Genomic DNA, 24,722 nt, shown 5'->3' with positions numbered 1-24,722 from the left:
TGGGGAAAAATGTAAATAACTACTGTTGGAGGTGCAAGGACCAAGTTGGTTCCTACTTTCATATGTGGTGGAATTGTAAAAAATTGTTAGGTTATTGGAAGGTAGTACAAACAGAATGTAATAAAATTCTAAAATTAAAATTGGAGTTGAAACCAGAAATTTTTTTACCAGGCCTCTTAGATCAAAAAGAAATATTGGACATAAATAAAGACAAACTTTTCACTTATTTTATAACTGCGGCAAGAATTATAATAGCTAAATACTGGAAATCAGAAACACCACCTACAAAGGAATTATGGATAGATAAAATTATTGCAATAAGAGACATGGACATTTCTAGTTAAGAAGAATACAGATACTAAAATGAAAGAAACGGACTGGACAGACCTAGAAGAATATCTAAAGGATAATTATGCGTAAAAGGAAACCAGAAAACTGGAAGAAAGAAGAATGGAAGTTGAAACCCCCCTACCCCAACTATTAGTTTCTTACTTTCCCTTCCCCAAGTTCCTCTCACCACCTCCCACCCTTCCTATCCCTTTCTACCAACCCCATTCCCCACCTTCCATCTCCCCTTTATTTTATTTATTTATTTATTTATTTACATCACTTTTACCCCGCCTTTCTTTCCGAGGAGACTCAAAGCGGCTTACAGTAAATAGGCAAAAATTCAATGCCTAAAAACAATGTAAAAACAACAATTCATATAAAACAATCTACAAAACAACAGTTCATATAAAACAGGTACCATTACAAAAGAAAATCACATTATATACAATTTTAAGAATGTCCAAGATTAAAATCCATTCATCCAGAATCCTCAAGTCTTCGTACAGGTCATGTAAAGTCCATGTTCTTATTCATTAAAAGCTTGTGTGCACAGCCATGTCTTTAAGGCTTTCCTGAAGCCTAGGAGAGTTGGTATCTGCCGTATGTTGCTGGGGAGGGTGTTCCACAGCCGAGGAGCCACCACCGAGAAGGCCCTGTCCCTCGTTCCCACCAACCTTACCTGCGAGGCTGGTGGGACTGAGAGCAGGGCCTCCCCCGATGATCTAAGAGTTCTAGAAGGCTCATAGGGGGAAATACGTTCGGACAGGTAAGATGGGCCAGAACCATTTAGGGCTTTGTAGGTCAAAACCAGCACTTTGAATTGGGCTCGGTACCATATTGGCAGCCAGTGGCTCAGCATGGGAGTAGTACGCTCCCTGTAAGCCGCTCCTGTTATTAGTCTGGCTGCCGCCCGTTGTACTAGTTGGAGCTTCCGAGCCGTCTTCAAAGGCAGCCCCACGTAGAGCGCGTTGCAGTAGTCCAAACGAGCTGTAACCAGAGCGTGGACCACCGTGGCCAAGTCAGACCTCCCAAGGAACGGGCGCAGCTGGCACACAAGGCGGAGTTGTGCAAAGGCTCCCCTGGCCACCGCCGAGACCTGGGGCTCCAGGCTCAGCGATGAGTCCAGGAGGACCCCCAGACTGCAAACCTGTGTCTTCAAGGGGAGTGCGACCCCATCCAACACAGGCTGTAACCCTATTCCCTGTTCGGCCCTACGACTGACCAGGAGGACCTCTGTCTTGTCTGGATTAAGTTTCAATTTGTTCACCCTCATCCAGTCTGACACAGCGGCCAAGCACCGGTTCAGGACCTGGGCAGCCTCCTTAGTGACAGGTGGGAAGGAGTGACAGAGCTGGACATCATCTGTGTACAGATGACACCGGACCCCGAAACTCCGGATGATCTCTCCCAGCGGCTTCATGTATAGGTTAAACAACTTGGGGGACAGTATTGACCCCTGCGGGACCCCACAAGTCAATGGTTGTGGGGCCGAGCAGGTGTCCCCCAATGACACCATCTGGGAACGACCCTCCAGGAAGGACCAGAGCCACTGCAGAACAGTACCCCCGAGACCCATCTCAGCAAGGCACCCCAGAAGGATACCATGATCGACGGTATCGAAGGCCGCTGAGAGGTCCAGCAGAACCAGCAGGGACACACTCCCCCTGTCCAGTTACCGGCATAGATCATCCACTAAGGCGACCAAGGCTGTCTCGGTACCATGTCCCGGCCTGAAGCCAGACTGTGCCGGATCCAGAAAATCAGTATCTACCAAGAATGCCTGGAGTTGTGCAGCCACCACACGTTCCACGACCTTGCCCAAAAAGGGGAGATTGGAAATAGGCCGATAGTTCTCCAATTGAGTGGGGTCCAGTGATGGCTTCTTCAACAGCGGTTTGATCACAGCCAATTTGAGGCTCGCTGGAAATATGCCTTCCCGAAGGGAGGCATTCACCACCACCTTCACCCCTTTATTAGAAACCTCCCACCACCCCTCCTTGGCTGAGCCTTCCCCAATTTTCCTGTAGGGCTACCATTGTAACTGAAAAGCTTCAATAAAAATCTATCTATCTATATATATATAAAATACCGGAGGAGGAACTGGCAAAACCACCTTTAGTACCTAAGAAATCTCTGAAAGTAATGAACTTGACACAACTGAACACACAATATGAAGGCACAGACACACACCCAGAAGGACCATTAACTCCCTGGGTTAATCTCAGGGAGGAAGAAAACTGGCAAGAGGATGCACATGGTGTTCCTATTGCATGAGATCCTGCTTGAATGACAATTTCACTCCCCCGTGGGATAAAGTCATTAGTCTCATTACAGACACATTACATTACATTAAATGTGTATTCAATTTGATACATTATTTTTCTGAACATATGTTGTACAAAATTGGTCCTATGCTGTTCAAGGCTGCCTTTTACCTAATTACTTGGGGCAACATGGGACATTTCACAATTAAACATGTTGCAAACTACAGCGCGTTATAATGATAGATGTCCAGAGGGTAACATTAGAAGCTATTTGGAAAGGCCATTACAAGATCAATTGCCTGTCTATTCATTTTGAAATACCTGGACTACTTATAAATATAGGGATGCGATCAGGAATGAGAGAGAGGGAAGAACACTGAACCTTTCAATCTTTTCCATAACTGGTTGGAAATAACAAAACAAAAAGGCGACAAGGGAATGGAGAGGACGGGGATATTTTTTATTGTTTTGCTTGTGATTCTTCTGCTTCTCTGCTTTCTGAAACAGCAGTTGTCACGCCGACATTTCCCCCCTGGGCCTCTTTCCCTTCCTGTCATTGGAGGCGTATGGAGAATTAACTTTGGAATTGGATGGAATGCAGAGACACTAATAAAGGTACTTGTTTCCAAATAATTAAGCAATAACTTTAAAATAGCTATAGATCCTTTTCTAAAAATACAGTTCAGTCATGCTGTTGGATAAGAACTTCCAAATTTGAAATCTGATGTATTAACCATATCTGCAAGAAATTTTCAGCACCAGGGATAGTTCCTTTGAAGTTCAGGTAAGACCTCAGAGCTTCTTCTATGGCCGGTTGCCATTGGAGCCATCAGCAATTTTGCAATTTTGTCTGAAAGCAGGAGATTCTCCTCCCTTGTAAATTGGTACAACACTTCTAGGTTAAAGCTTTAGCTACTGTATGTGCATGTAGGAAGAAAGAAACAGATCTGACATTTAAACTCTGGAAGACTTGAGTGTGTTTTTTTCTCCAGAGACAAGTTCTTTAAGTAATAGCTGATCAATTGATGAGGAGGTCTGAGGGGAGAAAAGTACTCGCCCCATCCACTTCTCAGTCACCGAAGGAGTGACTCTAGAAAAACATTCTGCTTGTAAAACAAAGCTTTTGAAAACTCAGGATCTAATGGTTACTATTCTGAATTTTTTAGTTGAAGAACTTGAAGAAGGATGGCATTGTAAATTCATAACTCAACACTCTGAAATTATTTATTTCTTAGAACATTACAGCACAGGGGCAGTGAAATTCTGGTTGGCCTTATGTTATCTCTGACAAGCTCCAGTTTGTGGGAGTGGGAAGAGAGAAATGCATTTGTTATATAGAGAAAGGTTTGAAGGTTTTTTAGTTCCGTTGGCAATTGTAAGTACAGTAGAGTCTCACTTATCCTACATAAACGGGCCGGCAGAATGTTGGATAAGCGAATATGTTGGATAATAAGGAGGCATTAAGGAAAAGCCTATTAAACATCAAATTAGGTTATGATTTTACACATTAAGCACCAAAACATCATGTTAGACAACAAATTTGGCAGAAAAGGTAGTCCAATACACAGTAATGCTATGTAGTAATTACTGTATTTATTAATTTAGCACCAAAATATCACGATATATTGAAAACATTGACTACAAAAATGCGTTGGATAATCCAGAACGTTGGATAAGCGAGTGTTGGATAAGTGAGACTCTACTGTATATCTAATTGAAATGTCAATAGGAATTGCCACTGGCCACCCATTGGCCACTGAAAACTAGCAAAAAAGAACAATTGAACTTTTGCTCAGGATGTTGTAGTACAACAGAAGTGGGGAAGGGTAAAAAGGTAAAGGTTTCCCCTGACATTAAGTCCAGTCATGTCCCACTCTGGGGGTTGGTGCTCATCTCCATTTCTAAGCCGAAGAGCTGGCGTTGTCCATAGACACCTCCAAGGTCATGTGGCTGGCATGACTGCATGAAGTACCGTTACCTTCCCGCCAGAGCGGTACCTATTGATCTACTCACATTGACATGTTTTTGAACTGCTAGATTGGCAGAAGTGGAGCTAACAGCGGGCGCTCATTCCACTCCCGGGATTTGAACCTGGGACCTTTCGGTCTGCAAGTTCAGCAGCTCAGCGCTTTAACACACTTCGCCACCAGAGGCTCCAAGTGGGGAAAGAGATCATTAATATTATGTTTTAAGAAAAATAAACACTTAAAAAAAAACTCCCACGGATACACAACAAAAGAGCAGTGACATTATGTGATCGGCCTTGACTAAATGGACCGTATTTCTGATGTACAGTGGTCTGAGTGACACTATTTTGAGAGAATAAAGAGAACATGAGAAGGGCAGTTCTCCATAGCAATTTAGTGGAAATAGAGGGGTGGGGGCATTATGATGGCCAGAAACTGAAGATGGCTACCATTTCTATATGAGCCTGGTGTCAGCCACTGCAGAACCTCACCAATAATATAGTCCACTCACAAGAGAAGTCCTTGGAAATATATTTATTGCATAGATTGCTTGACAGCAGTACATGTGAAAAAGACCTTGGGGTCCTTGTGGACAACAAGTTAAACATGAGCCAGCAATGTGATGCGGCTGCTAAGAAAGCCAACGGGATTCTGGCCTGCATCAATAGGGGAATAGCGTCTAGATCCAGGGAAGTCATGCTCCCCATGCTCTATTCTGCCTTGGTCAGACCACACCTGGAATCACACTGTGTCCAATTTTGGGCACCACAGTTGAAGGGAGATGTTGACAAGCTGGAAAGCGTCCAGAGGAGGGCGACTAAAATGATCAAAGGTCTGGAGAACAAGCCCTATGAGGAGAGGCTTAAAGAGCTGGGCATGTTTAGCCTGCAGAAGAGAAGGCTGAGAGGAGACATGATCACCATATACAAATATGTGAGGGGAAGTCATAGGGAGGAGGGAGCAAGCTTATTTTCTGCTGCCCTGCAGACTAGGACACGGAACAATGGCTTCAAACTACAGGAAAGGAGATTCCACCTGAACATTAGGAAGAACTTCCTCACTGTGAGAAAGGCTGTTTAGCAGTGGAACTCTCTCCCCCGGACTGTGGTGGAGGCTCCTTCTTTGGAGGCTTTTAAGCAGAGGCTGGATGGCCATCTGTCGAGGGTGTTTTGAATGCGATTTCCTGCTTCTTGGCAGGGGTTGGACTGGATGGCCCATGAGGTCTCTTCCAACTCTACTATTCTATGATTCTATGATTCTATGATTTTTACAGCAAGCAAGAAGTCGCTAGTGAAGATTGTGCATGAAAATTCCAGTTTTCTACTCACTATCACGACCCTCTCCCTCATGTCCATGCAGCTCAGTCCAGTCCTCCCCCAAAATCCCATATCACAGTTTCCCATGAGAAGGAATTCCAGTGATCCAGGTGCCAGTTCTGCCTCCTTCTGATCTCAAACTGTCAAGGGGAGGATTTACGGTGTTTTCCTGAATTCTAATCCTGAAACCTGAAATAATTTTCTTAATTTGACTGTAACCTTTTCCCCTTGCTTTGATCCAAATTGCAGTTGGCAAAACAATATGGAAATATTTTTACTATGTGGATGGGACATTTACCAATAGTTGCTTTGTCCGGATTTGAAACTGTGAAAGAAGCACTGATCGATCGCTCTGAAGAATTCTCAGAAAGGCCGCAGACTCCATATAGCACAATGGTAGGAAGAGGAAAAGGTAAGTTGTGAAGATATATTAAAATGTATTTCAATGAAATACTTGTATTAAAATTCACAGATCGAATATTAAAAAATATTAAACACAAGGAATGAGTTCAAAATCCATAGTTTAAAATTAACTGGCCTTCCGGAAGAGATAGGTCTTCATACCACAGTCATAGCTAGGCCATAGTATGCCAAACACTATTAGTGACACAGATGGAGATAAAGCAAATTTATCCAGCTGAATATGAGATTTACTCTTTCTTTTGTAGATTAATAATGTTAGGTACACTTGCAGGCTATAGAACTCTTTGCCTTTGGAGGCTGACTGGAGAAAAATAGTTTCTTTTCAGTACTAAGTTAAGACATGGCCTATTACTAACACTTTCAGGGCCTTATTTTGTTTTAAACATGTCACATAATTTACATTAGTTTAGCTTTTAAAACTCTTTTAATTTGTTTGAATTGTTTAGTGCTTTTCTTGTTTAACTTATTAATTGTGATTGAATTTTTAAAAAATATTTTTAATGTGATCATCATGTTAATAAAAGTCATATCTGTGGTTCTGAGGCGGGAGGCTAAAAACCCCAGGAAATGCTATATATGGGCAGAGATGGCGGCGGCTAGCGAGCCGGGTGCATAAGCTTATAGGGACATGTGATTTCCCCGAAATCACGTGTTTCTGAAGAAATGAAAGCTAAGAATAGGCAAACTGTGCATGCGCACGCAGGCGCCCTGAGTGATTGTGAACACGACACGAAAGGGGTGCACCTGGGCCGCTGGTCGGCGCTGATTGGATGCAATTCTAGCTGCGCCACAACTACAGGCCAATGAATTTGCTTATGGGCGGGCATAACCCGAACCCTGCAATTTGTATAAATATTTACCTAGCCCACCGCTGGGGGTTCTCCCTTGGAAAGCAACGTGTTGTGCGAGGGGGAACCCCAGCGGCCGCTTGCCAATAAACTGCTTTCTTGGAAAGACTCCAGTTGTCCGTCTTCAATTCCTTCCGACGCGCTTGCATGGACCGTAGCAACAAAGGTTCAGCTACAGTTCAATACACCTCTTCTTCACAAAATATCTATCTAAATCATAAAATTAACAGCTGGCATCATGTTATTAAGTTATGGTGTTATAGCTATTAGTGTGGTGTAGTGGTTTGCGTGTTGGACTAGGACACTGGGAAATCAGGCTTAGAATTCCTACTCAGCCGTTGAATCCTTGGAGATGCTATGTTCGTTCAGCTTCAAAAGGCTGAAAATCCCAACTGAACGCATTCTGTCAGGAATATTGTGTGACAGTTTATGCTACCAACTTTGTTCTCTCTGTAGGATTCTAACTACCTGTCACATGGCCTCTGGAATCGCCTCACATTCAGCTCTAGTGTGATAAAGCGCTGTATCAGATGCAAAAGCTCCCAATTGAGACATTGGTCTTTTTATGCCAGAACTTTTAATTATTACCTTATAGCTCTATTAAGAATTTCCAAAACTAATATAAGAATTAGCGCATAAGAAGGACAACCAGGTCTGGTCCCACTTTGAAAATTACAAAACCTGGTCATTTCATTATTAATGAAATTTGAGCTGTTTATGCATCACACATCACTCGACTCTAGGTAAAGATAAAGGTAAAAGTTTCTCCTGACGTTAAGTCCAGTCCTGTCCGACTCTGGGGGTTGGTGCTCATCTCTATTTCTAAGCCGAAGAGCCGGCATTGTTCATAGACACCTCCAAAGTCATGTGGCCGGCATGACTGCATGGAGTGCCATTGACTCTATACTTCCTCAAATTCATCTTTTCAGAAACTGCAAACACTTTATATTATTGAAAGCTTTCTCAGCATCCCAAAATATCATCTGCCTATATCTAAAAGGTTTTACCTATCTAATCCAAGATATCAAATACATATTCTATATAATCTCATTACAGTTGTTTTTGACAGAAATTCACTTTTTTTCGTGTCAGGAGTGACTTGAGAAACTTCTGGTGTGAGAGAATTGGCCGTCTGCAAGGACATTGCCCAGGGGACGACCGGATGTTTTGATGTTTTTACCATCCTTATGGGAGGCTTCTCTCATGTCCACACATGGAGCTGGAGCTGATAGAGGGAGCTCATCCGTGCTCTCCCCGGGTTGGATTCGAACCTGGCAGCCTTCAGGCCAGTAACCCAGCCTTCAAGTCACAAGGCTTTAACCCACTACGCCACCAGGACCTCCTAGAAATTCACATTGCTTAGCATATATCTAGTCCTGCAATATTATCTTAATCCTCACTGCTTAAACAAAAGTTTGTGTCTTCTAGAGTGGCAACCTAGCTATATTTGACCTGAAGTTTGTAAAAAAAATAATTGCATATTGATTCCTGCCACTCTCAGGTATTGTACTTTCCAATGGACATGTCTGGAAGCAGCAGAGACGCTTTGGCCTAGTTACCCTGAGAAAACTGGGAGTAGGGAAAAAAAGCATGGAGGGCCAAATAGGAGAGGAATCCCGACAGCTTGTAGAGATTTTTGCACGTGAAAAAGGTATGTCATATTAGGAGATGATGCTGATGTATCAACCTGCAGAAATTTGTGTGTAATCTTTTGAATTTTAGAAAGAAAGTGAAGACCTGGCTATGTGAGCAAGCGTTCAAAGAAAAAGTTTTGTTGGCTTCGACTCAGTCTGGACTAAGGCTTATGTACAAGGTTTTGTGGATGAATGGCTCAAGTATTTTGTATTATTTTAAATCTGTATTTAATTGCTTATGTTTTTTTCTTTTGTATTGTTGTGTATTGGCATTGAATTCTGCCAGTTTTGTAAGCCACCCTGAGTCCCTTCGGGTGAGAAGTGAGGGATAGAAATGATGGAAATAAATAAATAAATAAATAAATAAATAAATAAATAATGCTGATCTTCGATGTGGAGTTTCTCCATTTTTGTTGCTTTCTAATATAAGCATAAGTGGACAAAATTCCCAATAGTTCCTTTCCTCAAAGGAACATCCATATTCAGAGCATTAAGCATTTGCCTGATATTAATAGAACTTGATTTTCAGGGCAGCCATTTGATCCTGCATTGCCCATCACCAATTCAGTCTCCAACGTGATATGTGCCGTGACCTTTGGGTACCGGTTTTCCCTTGAAGATGAAACCTTCAAGAAACTGATTGATGCCCTTGCATATACCTTAAAATTTGCAGGAAGTCTCTTTCATTTGGTAAGCAATCATTTTCTTCCAAATAGATCTTCCTGAGATGAAAACAATTATAATAGTGTTTTGAGTGTTGGATTTAGTCAAGGGAGGGCAGAATAAAACTGAAGACGTAAATATTCACAGTTTACATTAGGGAAGTATATATTTGACTGTTTCATTCTCATGTGTGAGGATGAGTGCTTCCTGAAGTTTTCTCTCAGTGACAGAGAAAACAAAGGCTACAATCCTCTTGGGAAGTCACATCTTTGTAACTGGACCTAAGTCTATAGGGATTCGAATCGAGACGGTCTGTAATGTCTGCATCCACTCAAGAACTCATTAGTACAGATGAGAACTGAAGACGAAAGCACATTGAGCGCTCTTGCAGTGTTCTGTTATGCATCTTCACAATTCCGTAGAGTTTCTTAGCATTTCCCATATACAGAGTTCCACAATGTGATGGGTTAGAAAGAATTCCAGTGCAATATTTTTGCAATTACCATCCTGAATTTGCACATCCCAAAGTATTTTGGGAAATTATTCTGCACAGAAATGCACATTTTTCTGTGTGTAAACATTGTAGGGGTTTATGCCGTTTTTCTTTAAAAGAGGAAAGACTGAGAATATTATTGGCCGTGTTGCATTACCTTGGAATGACAGAGTTACATTATTGACATGATATGAAACCGTGTCAGAGAATGTAACAACGAGAAATGGGAAATCCCACCATGACATTGTGAAAAGTTAAGTAATTTCTTTCCAGTTAGGCACAGGGCACTCAAGAAGTTTCACTGACGTTTATGCAGAATTACTAATGGCTCTGTTGCAGGCTATTATTAATATATAAGGGCAAGTTGTTCCTACTGTTGTACATCATGACTATTTCACAATGGGTACATTTCTTGGTATAATTGTTCCAAATCCTTCCTAGGAATACAACCCTTGTACAATTTTACAATTCTAAACTACAGTTAGACTATGATTGTACACAATCTCACTGGGTTGCGAGCCACTGTTTTTAAAAAGCCATAGCATTTTGCATGAAGAATTTCTGCTTTTTATGGGGGAAAGAATAATCTGGAATAAAACAAGCCACATGGCTGCCCAGAAACTGCTTCTTCACATAATAATGTGGGTGGAGATAACTCTCAAAAAACCCATGTCAATCCTGTGTAAAATAATTTCCCAAAACATTTCAGGATGCTTTCTTGAAGAGAAGAAAACAATGATGAAATTCTCACAATTGAATATTGAGACCTGATTTTTTAAACCAGAAAATGAATAACGAAAAACACACTTTCTGTTTTTGTGCTTTGAAGACATTTCGGAGTAAAAGGTTCAAGACATCATGCAAGATAGAGTCTGAAAATTGGGCAGTGGAGATAAGGCCAAAGAGGGGAAGTAGGAGGAAGAGAGAAGAAAGGGGACAGTTTGAAAACACTCGAAAAAGCAGAAGAAGATAAAGTTTATTAGGAGTGCCAAAGAGCAACAGTAAATAGGCGGTGGCTCTCTAGCCATAGCAAGAAATTCATGGTGAAAGGGGAGCAAGCATGCATTTCTCAATTTCTTGTGTTTATGGCCAAGACATTTTCTTATCCTAAAGCAACTTGTGTGTGTGTCAAAGTTGCTTTAGCTGTGTTTCCTGGCCTCTGCCCTACTCATTAATGGTAGGCCTTTGTCTTTGTTGTAGCTATATGAAATGTTCCCATGGCTCATGAAGCATCTTCCAGGGCCTCACAAAGAGGCATTGCATGCCACAGAGATGCTGCTTTCATTAGCAAGGAAAGAAATACAGAAACATAAGGAGCAAAAGTCCTTTCAGGAGCCACGGGATTTAATTGATTTTTACCTGCTTGAAATGGAGAAAGTAAGTATCTGGTTTGTATTCTAATTACATCCATTCCAAGAAATGCAATGGGTCTTTGTTCTCCATTGCGGTTTTGGTTACAGGATCCCTGTGGATACTAAAATCTATGGATGGCCAACAGTCATTATGTACAATGGTGTAGTAAAATGCTATCCCTTATATATAAAATGGTAAAATAAAAATTTGCTTTTTGGATATTTAAAAAATATTTTCAATATTGAATCCATGAATGCAGAATCCATAAATATGGAGGACCAATTGTAATTACATTCCCTGCTAGGACTGAAAACAGATGGTACTTTGTGGGCATTCATAAGGTCATACTGCATCTCTTATATTTACAGGATCAGAGGAGGAATGATCCTACTTCAACATATGATGAAGAGAACCTGGCTCAGAATATCCATGACTTATTTATTGCTGGAACAGAAACAACTGCCACTTCTCTGAAATGGGCAATCCTTCTTTTGACAAATCATCCAGATATTCAAGGTAAAAACACTTTCAACAAGGCACTACTCCTGATCCCATGGAAAAAATTTCTTTTAGTCCATAACATCTTGTGAATGTGATCTTTGTTTTTCACATCAGTTCCCATTTGTCTAGGTAGATATTATGATCCATAGTCTTTAACCATTGTCTCAGGGTGCTTCTAGACAGCACAAAAATGCAGGTTTTAAATTGAGGAGAAAAAAACCTAAGACCTGAGAACATGTCCCCACACAGACATTTAGGTCCCAGGATTTTTTCTCTGCCATCCTCACAGGCTTCCTCTGTATTGGAACATGATAGAGGGCAGAGGGGGACATCCAGTAAAAGATTTAAATTTAAAAACTCCATATATGCGCACATGCAAAAATATAAATATAAATACAAGCACATTTGTTTGTATGTTCAAAATATTTTTGCTTTGCTAATTTGAGGGCCTTTCCCATTTGATACACTCTTAACATTGAGGCGTATTAATGAAATTGTTTCAGCTCTTGTTGGAGTTTTACATTTGTTAAATCTTTTATTCATTGTCTTTCTTTTTCTTTAATCTTTTCCTGTAATTCATTCATTTTTGTGGTCTGGTCTTTCTGTGTATTGAATTTAGCTGGAACAATGTTCCTCTCATCTAGGCTTTTCTTGTGTCCCATATAGTTCTCAGAGACATTTCTGGATGAATATTTATTTGGAAGAATTCTCTAATCTTTTTCTTTCATTTATCAAGATTTTTTAGATGCTTCATAAATTTTTCATATAAATTGTTTTCTCAGGGTTGCAATTTCTATTGTAGTTGTGCAGTGGTCTGAAATAATCTGTGACATGATTTGAGCCTTTTAAATAAGATTTACTACATTCTTAGTGATCTTATGAATTCTTGATTATGACTTGTGTCTGTCAGAGAAGAAAGTATAGTCCTTTCTTCTGGATTTAAGAACTTCCTTATGTCTATGATTGAAAGTTTTTCAACCAAATTCCCAAGTTTTTTCTGTTGCATTGACTATATAGCTTTTTTATCCATTTTGAAATCCACAGCAGAATTGTAGTCTCCCATCAGAATCATATCCGTATACTCAATATCTTCTATCTCTTTCAAAAGGTCTTCAAAGAAAGGAGCTTTTGCACTGTTACAAGCAAAAAATATTGACAATGAGTATTTTCTTTGTAATTCTATCGTTATCATTAGAAATCTTTCTGTATCTGTCTTAAATATTTGAGGTTGCCAGAGTTAGGGGATATAAAATACCAGGTGATTTCTTTTGGAACTTCCCCTGAAATAAATTCTTCTCCTAGTCTTTTTTGTTCTAAGTATTTCTTGTCTTGTTGTTTATTGTGTATCTCCTGCAGTGCTATTATGTCAACATTTTTATTTCTCAAATAATGAAAGACCCTTTCTCCTCTTATTTGGTGAGTTCAGTCCATTTATATTTAATGAGAATATATTTAGAATCCTCGTTCTTGTAACTGAGTGTGATCATTCATTTCTTCTTCATTCTGTGGGGTGGCCTGCTGCTGTTGTCATTTCTATCTGTTTTTGTTGGTCTGCTTGAATCTCATGTGTTCTTTTTATCACTTTGAATTTGTTCTTCTCCATGATCTTCTGATCTTTCCTCTGAATCTAAATCTCTTTTAAATTTTTCATATACATCCTTGGCCTTCATGATCGATGTTAGCCAATGTCTTTGTCTTTTATATGATATCATCACTCCTTATGGATTTTCCCATCAAAATCTGTAGCCTTTCTTACTGAGCTTATCTGTCAGAAAAAATAGTCTCTTTTTTTTCTTTAATACCTGCACTGGGAATTCTCTTGGTACAGCAATCCTTGTATTTCCTATCACAATTAGATCTTTAGCATCCACTTGCAACAGTCAATCTCTTTACACAATCACATCCCTTGGGAGTTTATTCTTTATTGTGTATTCAGAGTTGACTTTGATGACCCTCTCCAGTTCCATCCAGGACATTTCCTCTGTTCTGTCAAGGATTCCAGCCATATTACCATATCCAATTCCTGTACCAATTCAGGGATCCTTCTCAGGCTCAAAGAATATTCTCTTCATGATTATTCCAGTTTTTGGAGTTGAGCTTAGTCCCTCTGGAAATTAATTTGTATCTTCTTTTGTGATTCTTTTATTATTCTTTTTTTCTGTTCTTGCCACTCTTGCTGCTTCAAAATACCATTCAATGCAGCTGTCATCTGCATATTTTTTCATTTCCTGTTGACCTTTTCCTAGAAGTTTTTCAATCTCCATTATTGTCTCCATGCTTTTCATTCAATCTGTAATGGATCTTAATTGAATCAGCATTTCCCTCATTGGGTTCTCATCAAATAAAGATCCATGTCTATGAGCTTCTTTCTGATATTTCTGGTCCTTAGATCTGGATCTTTTTGTCATTGCAATTATTTCTGTCAATGACCATGTTTGCAAGTTGTCCTTAAATAAAGATCCAATTTTCAAATATTTTTAATTTTTTATTGCAGTTCCACCTCCAACCACTTTCAAGCGCTGTTGCCTAAGGTTCTGGAAAGTTTTTATATTCCTGTTTCCTGTATTTCAAGCTCTATAGATTTCTCTATGATTTTCCCTTTATGATTTCAACTCTATGGTTTCGTCTCTGTGGTTTGATTACTTAAATTGAAATTTCAATTTCTAAATTGAAATAGGCGCAGAAGATATTAGTGGCAAAAGGACTTTGGAACAAGCACAATAGATCGAGATAATTCATTTCTATCATTCTCCAAGTGGGTCATAGTCCAAGTCTCAAACCACCATAATATGTGCAATCAAATGGTACTTATTTCTTTTTAAAGAAAGAATGTCCCAGAGACTTTGGACATATTTCTCTTTAAAGCAATTTTTTAATTTAAAAGAAAAGAAAACATAGTTAAAGAGCAATAAAAAGCAATACAAAATGAGCAAGTTAAATTATATGTATATATATGACTTTGTGTGTGTGTGTGTATATATATATAAAGAGAGAGAGCTACAACAACACAGCTACATAGAGTATTGGGAGGACTATAGAAAGGAAATAATTTGGTGCTGCAGGATGCAGTTGTTATTATTTAAATGTTTTTTATTAATTTTATTTTAAAAATTTTAAAAGTTACATTAAAAGCCAAAAGCGTGAACAAAGAAATATGAAGTGGAAACACAAATAAGTCAAGAATACAAAAGAAAAAGAAAAAGCAGATGACTTCTGATTTATCTTCACCTGGCCAAAAGAAAACAACATAAGCTTCACTCCCTAGGCTTCCCAATGTTGACTCCCTTTTATTTTTTTCCTATATTAAATTTTTGCCAGTTTGGGACTCAAAGTGGCTTATAAAAATTAAAAACACATTGTTAAAATAGGATAGGAATGTTGAATTGGGGAAAACAAGCTCAGCATGAACTCTTTGGGGGAAAGTGGAATACAAATATAATAAACTGATTATGATTGTTGATTAAATTATAATGGATAGATCTATATCAATTTGTCATTGCATATTGAACAAATCCATGAATAATTTAATATTCATAATATAGCTTTCACCTTTTTCCACAGATAAGGTCTACAAGGAAATAGAAGATGTTTTGAGTTCCTCTTCCTTCAGCTATCAAGATCTAAAGAAGCTCCCTTATACAAATGCTGTGCTTCATGAGGTCCAGCGTTCAAAATATCCGTTTTTATTTGGGATTCCAAGACAAACTGCCAAAGATGTGAAGATGAGAGGTTTTCTCATCCCTAAGGTACAGGATACAGATGTGGACTTCTACGTCCCAAGAACAAGGAAGGGGTATATCTGAGCTTACATTAGGGCTCTTTGTTGACTGTTGCCTCTCATCTTCCAACTGTGCCTTTCCATATTCCACCCACTATCCTGTGTTCCAGGAACCTCAGCCTTAATTGCACCTGAACACATATAAAGTCCCATTGTAGAAAATGCTGAATTTTTAAAAATATATATATTTTTATTGTAAATAGTGCTACATAAAATTATACAAACGTTCAGAACATTTTCCATTGGTAACACATGTTTACATTCTTCCTCCTTTTTCTCCTTCCACCCCCTCCCCAGGAACAGTTTACAAATTTTCTATATTTATTACAATTGTTTGATCACGAGATAATCTTGTTTAATTCCTTATATTTGTCTTTCCCCTTTATTCTGTAAATTAAGTCTTTCCATTTTGCCTCCCATGTCTTTCTGATTTGGCCTTTTCTATAGTAACTTTTCCTTTCGCTAATGTAGTCTTGGAGGAGGTAGTCTGCTAAATATTTTTAATGTTTTAATTGTCCCATTTCTTTTGGTCCTTCCAGCCTAAGGTGACCCAGTCAGAAATATTCTTAATTTAATTGACCACACAACAAGAGAGAAAGCAAAATTACTCCTAATAAAACTAGATGTCTACAAAGCATTTGATATGATAAATCATAATTATTTAGTCAAATTATGTAAGGAGTGTAATATGGGGGAAAAGATGTGTGGAATAATTACAGAATTATATAAAGAAAACCAAGTGGAGGTTATAATAAATGGATCTAATTCAAGAACCATTAAAATCAAAAGCAGAACCAAACAAGGTTGCCCTCTCTCTCCACTACTCTTCACCTTAGCGATAGAACCTTTAGCCAATATAATTGGGTCAGACAAAAATATAATAGGGTATAAGATGGATAGAGAAGAAATAAGAATTAATTTATACGCGGATGATGAAATCGTCCTTATAGGTGGAATAAAGGACTCTGTAAAGGCAGTAACAAAAATAATTTAAAAATTCGAAAAGATTTCAGGTCTCGCCATCAATATTGAAAATGCTGGTTTGACATTGGTTTCTGCCTTTCAGGGGACAGCTATTATGCCAAATCTACGCTCTGTTCTTCTTGATCCTGAGCACTGGGATACTCCTGAAGAATTCAATCCAAATCATTTTTTGGATCAGGATGGACATTTTGTTGCTAGAGAAGAGTATCTGGCATTTGGTGCAGGTAAAAATGGCTCATGGTTTATCAGTGTGACTTCTGGGGAGCTTCCATGACGAGGTGTGCTGCATCCTCTCTCCTCTGTGGGGCAGTGCAGTTGCTGCTTTTGAACACATATTAATCAGGCAGCAAAGCATTCATAGCAATTACGGAACAATTAAGAACTGTAAACTAAGGACCTCATCACATGAAAGCTGAGCAAGCAGGCATTCATTTTTTCCCTACTGCCAATGTCCCGTGACTTTCTGTCTTCAGGGATGGACTTTTTCACCTTTCACTGCTTCTGTCCAGCTTCTCTCCATCTTGTATTGTGAGTCAGGATATGTTGATATGGGTGAAGAGGTTATTCTATCATTTCAGTTTGCTTTGTTTTTCATTGGTAACTCATAGCATTGTGAAAATGCTTTTAGGAAAAATGTTTACCAATGTAGTGGCTTTAGGTGTCCTTAGCTTCCACATCAGTTACCTTTCACTCTTTTGTTTCCCACTATTTTATGATTCCATTTTTATTAAGACAGATTAAAACAAAACCTACGTACAAACTTACAAAAAAAAGTAACATCAGCAACAACAAAAGATTAAAACTGCAGTAGAGTCTCGCTTATCCAACTTTCACTTATCCAACATTCTGTATTATCCAAAGCAGTTTGCCTTTTAGTAGGCAATGTTTTTGTAGTCAATTTTTCAATATATTGAGAAGTTTGGGTGCTAAATTCGTAAATACAGTAATTATTACATAATGTTATTGTGTATTGAACTGCTTTTTCTGTCCATTTGTTGTAAAACATGATGTTTTGGTGCTTAATTTGTAAAATCATAACGTAATTTGACGTTTAATAGGCTTTTTCTTAATACCTCAATATTATCCAATATTTTCGCTTATCCAATGTTCTACCGGCCCGTTTAAGTTGGATAAGTGAGATTCTACTGTACTTTTTTTCTATAATAATACTACTAGAACATTCTAAACTTTAAAAAAAAAAACAACTACAAACTACAAACAATCTACATTTTCTAATCTAAGGAATTTACATTGATGGTTATATATTTTTTAGTTTTCTGCACCCATTTAGTCAAAAGGAAACATTGGTACATCTTTCTGACATAATAACACAGTTTTAGTCTAAAAAGCCAGTGATGGAGGTTTGGCCCCATCTTTGTTGGAGGAACATCACTATTTTCTTTGTCGCAGGACTAAGAGCAAAAGGTTGCTTCTGCTTCCTTCTTAACTAAAACTTCTTCTTTACTTTTTTCTTTTAATATGTGCATATTTCCCCCCTCCTTTCCTTGTTACATTTCTATTTTATTCATGCAAGGAAGAACAAGAATCAAGGAGAAAGACGTGAGTGCAAGAGAAACACAAGGAAGGCACTCCTGAAAGATGCTCCTCCAACCTCTTACAATTACCCAATGGTGGGGATTTCACCATCCTTCAATGAAGTTTATGTCACTTTTAAGAAGCACGTTAAATCAATCCGTTTTTCTAATGTTTAGGCAGAATGGCTTTTATTGTAATTTGAGTCGGATGGACTATTTATTTATTTACAGTATTTATATTCCACCCTTCTCACCCCGAAGGGGACTCAGGGCGGATCACATTATACACACATAGGGCAAACATTCAATGCTCATAAACACATCAAACAGAGTCTGAGACAGACAGACGCAGAGGCAATTTAACCTTCTTCTGAGGGGATGTTCGATTCTGGCCACAGGGGGGAGCAGCTGCTTCATTATTCACTCTGACAGCACTTCCTCATTCCAGGTCGTAAATTAGTTAAACTTGCCTCCCCACTTTATAAGTGGTACCTTATTTCCTACTTGATAGATGCAACTATCTTTTGGGTTGCTAGGTCAGCAACGAGCAGGGGCTATTTTTTATTTTTAATTGACAGGTGCTCACCCCGCCACGGGCTGGCCTCGAACTCATGACCTCATGGTCAGAGTGATTTATTGCAGCTGCTCAACAGCCTGCGCCACAGCCTGGCCCCACTTTAAGAAGGTGGAGTGGACCATGGCTTACCAATCCACTTTCCAGATCTATCCCTGTTTGCTGCATGGGATAGATCAGTGTTTCTCAAACTGTGTTCCTCCAGGTGTTTTGGACTTCAGCTCCCAGAAATCCCAGCTATTTTACCAGCTGTTAGGAATTGTGGGAGATGAAGTCCAAAACATCTGGAGGAGCATAATTTGAGAAACTCTGGGATAGATACTCACTTTCTACCTTTATTTCTCTTGCAGGGGCCCGGGTGTGTTTGGGGGAGATCCTGGCAAGGATGGAGTTCTTCATCTTCTTTGTCAGTCTGCTGAGGGCCTTCCGCTTCCAGCTGCCTCCAGGAGTCAAAGAACTCAATGAACAACCTACCATAGGACTGACAACACTACCTCATCCTTATAAAGTGTGTGCTGTTCCTCGCTCTAGTTCATCATAAAATGTACACAAATATATACGACTTATATTTGATTGCTGCAATTTTAAATCAAAATCATACTTTACTTGTTATTTCCAAGTTTTATCGTACCCGAATCATACCTTATTGCTGCATATGCATGTATTTGACTAAGTTTCTGTGGGATCGCTACTTGTGTGTGTGTGTTAAGGGAAAAACAATCAGAATTCAAAGTTGGGTAATTAGAACAATCAAGGATAACAAGCTTGAACCACTCCCTGAATGGGGTATAACTTGGGGAATGTTTGTAATGCTTTTTGGGACTTACTGAATCGCTTGCTTCAGAACTTACTCGGAGTAAGTTCCTGGCTGAGAGCCTACTATGCTTGTCTCCTTGCACCATTGAAGAAAAAAATCTCCAAAGAAGATGCATGAATGTAATGCAAAGAACTTTATGTGAGTTCTGTTGCTCCAGATGGACTGAGTTATTTTGAAGCTGGAGGTTTTGTGTTTTTGAAACTGCTTGTTTAATTTTCTCCTTGACTCTGCTACTTAAGAGTAAACTTTGATTTTTCCATTTTCTTGGCTTGTATTTGCTCATTGTGGATGCACAAAAAGGCTGGATAAGTCTGGACAGGACTGCACACAGTTTGGTTTTCCACAAACCCGTAACATACCTGTGATATAACTCTGTCATAAAGAGATTTTGTCTCATTCTGTCCCCCCCCCCCCCCCGCAATGGTTAAGATTAAAGAACTCTTGTTATGGATGGATGTAGTATAGTGTGTTGGGGTTGTCTATTTCTCTGAGAGATCTGGTTTGAAATCTTCACTTTGCCATGGAGACCCACTGGGCGACCTTGGGAATCAATACTCTCATTGCCATGAGCCTCATCTAAACTGCCATCGAATGCAGTTTCATAATGCAGCTTAAGTGCATTGAACCGGTACCTTATATGGCACCCATATAGTATGCAGTGGAGCAATGGGTTAAATCCTTGTGCCGGCTGGACTGCTGATCTAAAGGTTGGGTTGCTGACCTGAAGGTTGCTGGTTCAAATCTGTGAGACAGGGTGAGCTTCTGTCTGTCAGCTCTAGCTTGCGGGGACATGAGAGAATTCTCCCAGCAGAATGGTAACACATCCGGGCGTCCCCTGGGCAATGTCTCTGTAGACTGCCAATTCTTTCAGTATGTTCTTAAGTTGCTTCTGACACAATAAAAATGCAGTTAAACTGTCTTATGTTGGGGCCTCAGGGGAAGGCCATGGCAAACCCCACTGAACAAACCTTGTTGAAAAAATTCTGTGACAGGTTCACATCAGGGTTTTCAACATCTGAAACAACTTGAAGGCACCCTGCAGCAACCGAAATTTAGAGAGGAGCCAAGGAAGACTCCAGATTGTACTTGAGCCAAAAAAAAAAATCTAATCCTCAGGAATAGTGATTGTCTTCTACCAGTTCGATCCAGGGATACATAGTAATATCCTTTCCTAGGGCCTGTGCCTGAAAATAGCTGGCTTCCATTAGAAATTATCTTGCTGGCAAACTATCAATTGTATACAGCACATGTGTCAAACCAAGGCCCATGGGCCAAATCTGGGCCAACATGTCATTGTATGAAGCTCTCCAAATCCTGCTTTCCTCATCCTTGTATATCATGACTAGAGATTATGGGAGTTGAGATACAGTAACATCTGCAGTTTATTCAGGAGGGTGGTGTTTGAATTTAGATACAAGGTTTTACGGATAGGATATCTGACTTTAAAAGTGTCATTTATTTTTTCTCCAACCGCAGAAACATTTGTGCTGATGGGGTGCAATTCCCATTATCTCCAGTCTGTATGGCAGTGGAAGTTGTCATTCAGTAATATCTGGGGACCTAAACTCAATAAAAGCTAAAATACACTGACCACTATGTAAGGACATGTGGGCAAATTTACCCGTTGTACAATGCTTTCAGCACAGTTCAAATGATGTACAACTATTTCTGGCAGGGCTCCATTCCTGACCTATGCTGAAAGTCTCATAAAACAGAGGAACAAGAACACAGGAAGCTTCCCTTGTTCTTGTTGCCAGCAATGGGGTGAGCATGGGGGGATGCAGGGTGAGGGGCGACAAATTCGCCTTTGCCCGCCAGATTCACCACACTACCAGATAAATCCCTCCACAGTCACCTTCGTTAAGGTAAAGGTAAAGGTTTCCCCTGATGTTAAGTCCAGTTGTGATCGACTCTGGGGGTTGGTGCTCATCTCCATTTCTAAGCCAAAGAGCCGGCGTTGTCCGTAGACATCTCCAGGTCATGTGACCGGTATGACTGCATGGAGCGCCGTTACCTTCCTGCTAGAGTGGTACCTATTGATCTACTCACATTTGCATGTTTTCGAACTGCTAGGTTGGCAGTAGCTGGAGCTAACAGCGGGCGCTCATTCCGCTCCCGGGATTTGAACCTGGGACCTTTTGGTCCGCAAGTTCAGCAGCTCAGCGCTTTAACACACTGCGTCACAAGGGCCCCGTCACCTTCGTTAGGCAACTTAATGTGATGAAGTCCTATACAAATATATAGTTGACCCCCTATTTCCACTGATTCTCCATCTATAGATTCAACAGCTCTTTGAAGGCAACAATTAAGCTGATGTGTTTCTCAGTCAAAATGAGTATGACACCCCTGGTGTGCAGGATAATAATAATAATAATAATAATAATAATAATAATAATAATAATAATAATAATCTTGTGCGGTTTTCTGGCATTGTGTATTTCTGCCGCTTCTGTGACTGTTCATTTGGGGTTTGTTGATTCCATAGCCCACTTGTCAATGGATGTCCAGAATCAGCAGCATCCACCGCGGTCCTTTTTATCCTGTGCGACGACCGAGCCAGTATAGACTTCGTTTGGGTTTGTTTCTCCATAATGCTAATGGGTTAGGTGCTCTTAGTTCTGCTCCTCAGCTGAGGCCTCTCTGGCTTGGTTGGACCTACCGGTAGTTACACTACCGCCAGCACAGCCCTCAGTCATCATTGGAGCAGTTAAGCCCCCCCCCCACCACCACCACCACCACCACGTCAAGGTGGCACCTGCGGGGGGGGGGGGGGGCTTAACACAATGGCACAACAAAACACTGCATGGAAAGTTCCTTGACAAAATTGAAGGAAAAGCTGATAAAGAGAAAACCTGGCTCTGGCTCACGAATGGGACCCTGAAGAAGGAGACAGAAGGCCTGATCCTTGCAGCCCAGGAGCAAGCCATCAGAACAAAGGCAATTCAGGCCAAGATCGAAAAATCAGCTGATGACCCAAAGTGCAGACTGTGCAAGGAAACCGATGAAACCATTGATCATATCCTCAGCTGCTGTAAGAAAATTGCACAGACAGACTACAAACAGAGGCACAACTATGTGGCCCAAATGATTCATTGGAACCTATGCCTCAAGTATCACCTCCCTGCAGTTAAGAACTGGTGGGATCACAAACCTGCAAAGGTTGTGGAAAATGAACACGCAAAGATACTGTGGGACTTCCGAATTCAGACTGACAAAGTTCTGGAACACAACACACCAGACATCACATTGTGGAAAAGAACAAGGTTTGGATCATTGATGTTGCCATCCCAGGTGACAGTCGCATTGAAGAAAAACAACAGGAAAAACTCAGCCGCTATCAGGACCTCAAGATTGAACTCCAAAGACTCTGGCAGAAACCAGTGCAGGTGGTCCCGGTGGTGATGGGCACACTGGGTGCCGTGCCAAAAGATCTCAGCCGGCATTTGGAAACAATAGACATTGACAAGATTACGATCTGCCAACTGCAAAAGGCCACCTTACTGGGATCTGCACGCATCATCCGAAAATACATCACACAGTCCTAGACACTTGGGAAGTGTTCGACTTGTGATTTTGTGAAACGAAATCCAGCATATCTATCTTGTTTGCTGTGTCATACAACGTCGTTGTGTCAATAATAATAAACTTTATTTTTATATCCCGCCCCATCTCCCCGAAGGGACTCGGGGCGGCTCACAACAGGGACAAGCCTGAAAACAACAACACAAGACATTTGACCAAAAACATTCCAACGATTCACAAAATAAATAATAAATACATTAAAATCCAAGCAATAAAATCAGAGAATTAAAAACAAACCAGCGGGGACAGGTTTCATAAAGTGCTGTGTCATGGAAATGAGTGATAAAGTGCCGTACGCTTTTAAACAGAGAGAAGTATTCTAATGCCAGCTGTATTGGGCCTGTTCATTCAAACGCGCTCTGGAACAACCATGTTTTTAATTCCCGGCAGAAAATGGGCAGGGAAGGAGCTAACCTGATCTCCTTAGGGAGAGAGTTCCAGAGCCGGGGGGGCACTGCCGAGAAGGCCACATCCCACCTTTGTGTGTTGAATCATATTTCAGTTGTCAATCACCCAGACTGGCTAGATGTGGCCAGTCTAGATCCAATACTCCTCCTTTTTTTGAACTTGAACTTATTTTTTCCTTTCTCAAAAGTTTTTTTAAAATTATATTTTAATCAAGATCGAATACAAATCGCTCCTCCTGGGTATGTATGATAACATAGAGGAAAAAAAATAAATCTGGAAAGCCCTCTTTATATATTATTTATATATCTCAATCCATATTTAATGTCAGTTGTTTTCCACAATGCTTTCAGTTCTTGATCTGTAACCATTCCTCCCAGGTCTTGGTACCCAGTTTGCCTCATCGTACCAGTTTGGACGTATTCTTTGTTATTTCCAATTCAATTCATCATTTTGGAAAGGTTTATCTTCCGGGTGATGATTCTCTTTGTACCAGTCGGGAGATATTCTTGCTGTCTTCAATTCATCAGGTCAATTTCAAAGAATGACTATTCCTCGCTGCGATTGGAAAAAGTCTCCATGCCATTACACATTGCAGTTCTCTTTTTGCAATAGTCTTTTCCTTACATATGGAGCCTACATCCTTATGTTCCTTCAGTTTTTCAGCTCAGACACTCATATTTATTTTTATTTATTTATTTATTTATTTATTTATTTATTTCTTTACATCACTTTTACCCCGCCTTTCTCCCCGAGGGGACTCAAAGCGGTTTCCAATAAATAGGCAAAAATTCAATGCCTAAAAACAATGTAAAAACAACAATTCATACAAAACAACAATTCATATCAAACAGATACCATTGCAAAATAAAATCACATTATATAAAATTTTAAGCACGTCACACTTCCCTTTAGCACAAGAATATCGTCTAAAAATTATAAGCGAAAATGGTAATAAAGACCAAATTATGGAGCCTATTCTAAAATGTTTTCATTCCTCCCACATAGTACAAAAATAGTTCCCATTCCTTAACAAAGTCCTTCTCTATTTCCTCCCTATGCATCACAGCTAATTTATCCTCATCCCTCATTCCAAAAACTTTCACGATCCATTTTCTTTTTCTGCTTTTCTTTTCTGCCCTTCACCATAAGTTCCTGTTCGTTTGCCTTCTCCCCCTCCCTTCTCTAATGTCGCATCCTCCTCTCTTCTTGCATCTAGTAGTTTATCTAGTTCAAATTTGTTTCTTCTGCAAAA

At 39.9% G+C, this 24,722-nt stretch overlaps 1 protein-coding gene across 1 annotated transcript; it reads left to right on the top strand.

The window, feature by feature from the left end:
- The first annotated feature begins 2,960 nt into the window (after positions 1–2,960).
- Positions 2,961–19,376, top strand: LOC107983206 (cytochrome P450 2J6). Its single transcript, XM_016995688.2, has 9 exons — positions 2,961–3,209; positions 6,127–6,289; positions 8,650–8,799; positions 9,312–9,472; positions 11,139–11,315; positions 11,660–11,807; positions 15,354–15,538; positions 16,637–16,778; positions 19,014–19,376. Exons 1-9 carry the CDS (start codon positions 3,033–3,035, stop codon positions 19,202–19,204), a joined length of 1,494 nt encoding a protein of 497 aa, XP_016851177.2. The 5' UTR covers positions 2,961–3,032; the 3' UTR covers positions 19,205–19,376.
- Positions 19,377–24,722: the final 5,346 nt, after the last annotated feature.

This window comes from Anolis carolinensis, chromosome 3, assembly GCF_035594765.1.
Source record: "Anolis carolinensis isolate JA03-04 chromosome 3, rAnoCar3.1.pri, whole genome shotgun sequence".
Taxonomy (NCBI): domain Eukaryota; kingdom Metazoa; phylum Chordata; class Lepidosauria; order Squamata; family Dactyloidae; genus Anolis; species Anolis carolinensis.
Note: the sequence above shows the minus strand (reverse complement) of the source record. Positions and strands in the feature narration are given on the sequence as shown.